Source organism: Sinocyclocheilus grahami, unplaced genomic scaffold, assembly GCF_001515645.1.
Source record: "Sinocyclocheilus grahami isolate Dianchi unplaced genomic scaffold, SAMN03320097.WGS_v1.1 scaffold2073.1, whole genome shotgun sequence".
Lineage (NCBI taxonomy): Eukaryota > Metazoa > Chordata > Actinopteri > Cypriniformes > Cyprinidae > Sinocyclocheilus > Sinocyclocheilus grahami.
The window spans coordinates 80,677-87,217 of NW_015507252.1; the positions used below are offsets into that span (position 1 = coordinate 80,677).

At 45.9% G+C, this 6,541-nt stretch overlaps 1 protein-coding gene across 2 annotated transcripts; it reads left to right on the forward strand.

Annotated features, from left to right (window-relative positions):
- The first annotated feature begins 1,585 nt into the window (after window positions 1-1,585).
- On the forward strand, window positions 1,586-5,873 carry LOC107573943 (eukaryotic translation initiation factor 4E type 2-like). Of its 2 annotated transcripts, none has more exons than XM_016260403.1 (4): window positions 1,586-1,805; window positions 2,119-2,218; window positions 5,518-5,652; window positions 5,734-5,873. In XM_016260403.1, the coding sequence occupies exons 1-4, from the start codon at window positions 1,789-1,791 to the stop codon at window positions 5,848-5,850; spliced, it is 369 nt and encodes a 122-aa protein (XP_016115889.1). In that variant the 5' UTR covers window positions 1,586-1,788; the 3' UTR covers window positions 5,851-5,873. The 2 variants fall into 2 exon arrangements, with proteins under 2 accessions (XP_016115889.1, XP_016115890.1); XM_016260404.1 differs by lacking the exon at window positions 1,586-1,805 and adding an exon at window positions 2,064-2,074.
- Window positions 5,874-6,541: the final 668 nt, after the last annotated feature.

Below are 6,541 nucleotides of genomic sequence, written 5' to 3' on the forward strand. Positions count from 1 at the left end.
CTAGATAAATATGCGCTGTATCCAATAGTTTGTGCGGAGAGTGGAAGCTGATGCGCGCTTTGCAGGACACGGAGGCGCCAGCGCGATCACTTGCATTGTTTTTCAGTGGATACACCATCATTTTTGGTAAGAGTAATACATCATTCGTGACTTTAAAGGGTCTACTTTTATTTGTGTGCACTCACAATATCAACTAAACATTGTGCTTTTATAAAATAAAGAAAACAAACACAATGCGCTTTCTGCCGTCTCGGTCTTCAACAGGAGCGTTTCACAAAAATGAACCGAAACTCAGCGAATACATGTCTCACAGACATGATAAATATATCTATAGAAAGCTTTAAATTACTAAACGAAAACAAAAACTCTTTCATTATGATCATAATCCGTAAAGATGCACTTCTCTCTAAAGGTGCGTCTGAGGAGATGGCGAGTCAGGATCGACAACTTCATCCTTGCGACACTGACTCAGAAAACACTAGTTTATTAGTAAATAACTCAAATATCTCCTTACTGTTTCCCCCTGACGCATTCATGGTAATTACTTTTGCCGGTGCTTTGCGGCAAGCTTTAGCCTATTGCGTGTATTTGAAGGCAGAACTGTTCAGCTGCGCTGACGGCACGCTCCACACATACTGCTGCTGACACTAAACACCGTCCAGCCGCTCTCTCTTCTTCCTGGAAGTCTGGGGGTTGATGGGCTTCTGGCAACATTCATTTCCGGAGAGAAGACAACTTTACAGATTTGAGTGCACAGGTTTGAGCGAGGTCCTGTTTTGTGCATTATATACTGTTAGATGTGTCTCGCACACATCTCATATGTTGTATAATTATATCACTAGTTAACAAAGATACATTAACAAAAAAATCTTTTAGAAGGGCCTCACTGATTCATTTTGCCTGGGGCCCGCACTTCATGTAGGTACGCCTCTGATCACGTTAACAAACTCATCCTAAAGTTTCTGAAGTTGATGAACCCATAAACCCTCGCAGATGTGCGGATCACGTGAGCGCAGCAGATGAAGTCTCGTCCGTCACTATCAGCACACTGAGCTCAACAACAATACACACGGACAGGAAGCCAACAGACACACTTCCTGTTTCTCCACTGGACCATCCGTCTCAACACAAAGAGGCTCTCTCTTTCTCAGATGCGTGCTCTTATTAATCTGACAGTTAGTGCTTTTAAAAAGTGTCTCAAAGCACATGTGTTCACTATACAGGGCCTTAACGCACTTCCTCTCATTACTGTACATACTGCTTTCTGTTTGTTCATATTCTTATTATTAATGCTATTGTTTTTTTTTTAATCCACCTTTTATAAGCATGTATATACACATACATGAATATGTCTTCTATAAAGCTCCTTGTAAACATTACATATGTTATATAAACCTGCTTTCACTCATTCAGCATCACTCACAGCATGTGTTTGGTTTCATGTTTTTTAGCTCAAGTCATCTAAATCAAAGAAATGTTTAGAAGTGATATTTCGAGGATTTGAAAGTTTAAACCCGTGATTATTTACATTTACTCTCAGAAGGCATTGCTCGGTAAAACGCGATTCGTCTCGTTTAATTTGTCCTCCCTCAGATGCCGTAGTAGGAGTTTCGCGCATGCGCAGTGAGAGCGGTCGCTTCAGGGTAGCATGCAGTTGAGTTTGTAAACTGCTCTTTGAATTAAAAACATTATCATCTGATTGTATCATACCGTTATTATTATTATAAATATTATATCGCAGCTATATAAACCGTTTATAGGAAGAAGAAGGAAGAAATACAAAGCGGAATGAATCAGTTTGAGCAGTGAGTTAGCGGCTAACGGCTAATTAATCTGAATTTATGAACATTTAAACAGTTTCAGTTCACAGTGTTAATAGATTTAGGATATACAAGCATGATGAGGGTTCTGTATATATATATATATATATGTGTGTGTATATTAGCATCACATCACCACATCAACATATAATTGTAGCCTTTAAAACGTTTATTTTATTTTTTTAAATAAAGCTATTAACTATAACATCTGATTAGTGTTATTAAATCTTGTCCAATAATGTTTCAGTTTGAATGTCATAAAATGCTGATTTATTACCAATAAATGTTGTGTTTGTAGTTTGAAGGAGGAAGACTGTGGTGAGCAGGAGGAGATGAAGGACAGTAATGAGACTGACGGAGGATCAATAAACAACAACAACAACAACATCAGACGCAAGGTGAGCCTGACACACACACACACACGCTCACTCACACTCTCTCACACACACACACTCACTCACACTCACTCACACACACACTCACTCACACACACACTCACTCACACACACACTCACTCACACACACACTCACTCACACACACACTCACTCACACACACACTCACTCACACACACACTCACTCACACACACACTCACTCACACACACACTCACTCACACACACACTCACTCACACACACACTCACTCACACACACACTCACTCACACACACACTCACTCACACACACACTCACTCACACACACACTCACTCACACACACACTCACTCACACACACACTCACTCACACACACACTCACTCACACACACACTCACTCACACACACACTCACTCACACACACACTCACTCACACACACACTCACTCACACACACACTCACTCACACACACACTCACTCACACACACACTCACTCACACACACACTCACTCACACACACACTCACTCACACACACACTCACTCACACACACACTCACTCACACACACACTCACTCACACACACACTCACTCACACACACACTCACTCACACACACACTCACTCACACACACACTCACTCACACACACACTCACTCACACACACACTCACTCACACACACACTCACTCACACACACACTCACTCACACACACACTCACTCACACACACACTCACTCACACACACACTCACTCACACACACACTCACTCACACACACACTCACTCACACACACACTCACTCACACACACACTCACTCACACACACACTCACTCACACACACACTCACTCACACACACACTCACTCACACACACACTCACTCACACACACACTCACTCACACACACACTCACTCACACACACACTCACTCACACACACACTCACTCACACACACACTCACTCACACACACACTCACTCACACACACACTCACTCACACACACACTCACTCACACACACACTCACTCACACACACACTCACTCACACACACACTCACTCACACACACACTCACTCACACACACACTCACTCACACACACACTCACTCACACACACACTCACTCACACACACACTCACTCACACACACACTCACTCACACACACACTCACTCACACACACACTCACTCACACACACACTCACTCACACACACACTCACTCACACACACACTCACTCACACACACACTCACTCACACACACACTCACTCACACACACACTCACTCACACACACACTCACTCACACACACACTCACTCACACACACACTCACTCACACACACACTCACTCACACACACACTCACTCACACACACACTCACTCACACACACACTCACTCACACACACACTCACTCACACACACACTCACTCACACACACACTCACTCACACACACACTCACTCACACACACACTCACTCACACACACACTCACTCACACACACACTCACTCACACACACACTCACTCACACACACACTCACTCACACACACACTCACTCACACACACACTCACTCACACACACACTCACTCACACACACACTCACTCACACACACACTCACTCACACACACACTCACTCACACACACACTCACTCACACACACACTCACTCACACACACACTCACTCACACACACACTCACTCACACACACACTCACTCACACACACACTCACTCACACACACACTCACTCACACACACACTCACTCACACACACACTCACTCACACACACACTCACTCACACACACACTCACTCACACACACACTCACTCACACACACACTCACTCACACACACACTCACTCACACACACACTCACTCACACACACACTCACTCACACACACACTCACTCACACACACACTCACTCACACACACACTCACTCACACACACACTCACTCACACACACACTCACTCACACACACACTCACTCACACACACACTCACTCACACACACACTCACTCACACACACACTCACTCACACACACACTCACTCACACACACACTCACTCACACACACACTCACTCACACACACACTCACTCACACACACACTCACTCACACACACACTCACTCACACACACACTCACTCACACACACACTCACTCACACACACACTCACTCACACACACACTCACTCACACACACACTCACTCACACACACACTCACTCACACACACACTCACTCACACACACACTCACTCACACACACACTCACTCACACACACACTCACTCACACACACACTCACTCACACACACACTCACTCACACACACACTCACTCACACACACACTCACTCACACACACACTCACTCACACACACACTCACTCACACACACACTCACTCACACACACACTCACTCACACACACACTCACTCACACACACACTCACTCACACACACACTCACTCACACACACACTCACTCACACACACACTCACTCACACACACACTCACTCACACACACACTCACTCACACACACACTCACTCACACACACACTCACTCACACACACACTCACTCACACACACACTCACTCACACACACACTCACTCACACACACACTCACTCACACACACACTCACTCACACACACACTCACTCACACACACACTCACTCACACACACACTCACTCACACACACACTCACTCACACACACACTCACTCACACACACACTCACTCACACACACACTCACTCACACACACACTCACTCACACACACACTCACTCACACACACACTCACTCACACACACACTCACTCACACACACACTCACTCACACACACACTCACTCACACACACACTCACTCACACACACACTCACTCACACACACACTCACTCACACACACACTCACTCACACACACACTCACTCACACACACACTCACTCACACACACACTCACTCACACACACACTCACTCACACACACACTCACTCACACACACACTCACTCACACACACACTCACTCACACACACACTCACTCACACACACACTCACTCACACACACACTCACTCACACACACACTCACTCACACACACACTCACTCACACACACACTCACTCACACACACACTCACTCACACACACACTCACTCACACACACACTCACACACACTCTCTCACACACACACTCTCTCACACACACTCTCTCACACACACACACACACACACACTCTCTCACACACACACACACACACTCACTCAGATTAATCTGTAATTGACATGATGAAGGCCTCACACGTGTGTGTGTGTGTGTGTGTGTTTCAGATGGTGACCCCCGGTGCAGGCGAGCACCCGCTGCAGTATAACTACACGTTCTGGTATTCACGCCGGACGCCCAGCAGACCTGCAAACACACAGAGCTACGAGCAGAACATCAGACAGATGGGGACGGTGGCGTCGGTCCGACACTCGCACTCTGAGCTTCATTTCTGATGGTGATCTGTGCCTGTGTCGTGTCTGACTGAGTGTCTCCTTCCTCAGGTGGAGCAGTTCTGGAAGTTCTACAGTCATCTGGTGCGACCCGGAGACCTGACGGGACACAGCGACTTCCACCTCTTTAAAGAGGGAATCAAACCCATGTGGGAGGTGAGTGTGTGAGTGTGTGAATGATTGAGTGTGTGTGTGTGTGTGTGTCTGTCTGTGTGTGTGTGTGTGTGTGTGTGTGTCTGTCTGTGTGTGTGTGTGTGTGTGTGTGTGTCTGTCTGTGTGTGTGTGTGTGTGTGTGTGTGTCTGTCTGTGTGTGTGTGTGTGTGTGTGTGTGTCTGTCTGTGTGTGTGTGTGTGTGTGTGTGTGTCTGTCTGTGTGTGTGTGTGTGTGTGTGTGTGTCTGTCTGTGTGTGTGTGTGTGTGTGTGTGTGTCTGTCTGTGTGTGTGTGTGTGTGTGTGTGTGTCTGTCTGTGTGTGTGTGTGTGTGTGTGTGTGTCTGTCTGTGTGTGTGTGTGTGTGTGTGTGTGTATGTGTGTGTGTGTGTGTGTCTGTGTTTGCGTGAGTGTCTGTGAGTGTGTGTCTGTGAGTGTGTGTCTGAGTGTGTGTCTGTGTTTGCGTGAGTGTGTGTGTGTGTGTGTGTGTGTGTCACTGGCTGCGTTTACATGCAACCCTACAAGTCATTAATATAAATAATATATAATAATATGATTGATGGCATAGTCAGGCTGGTTGGTCTTCATGTAAACATCTGATTTAGTCATATTCAGCTCCATCTGAAAGGAAGAGCAGGTGTGATCTTAAATTAACAGCCCTGGATCTTCATTATAGACTGTTCTGATGATTTGCAAAAAAGGCCTCATATT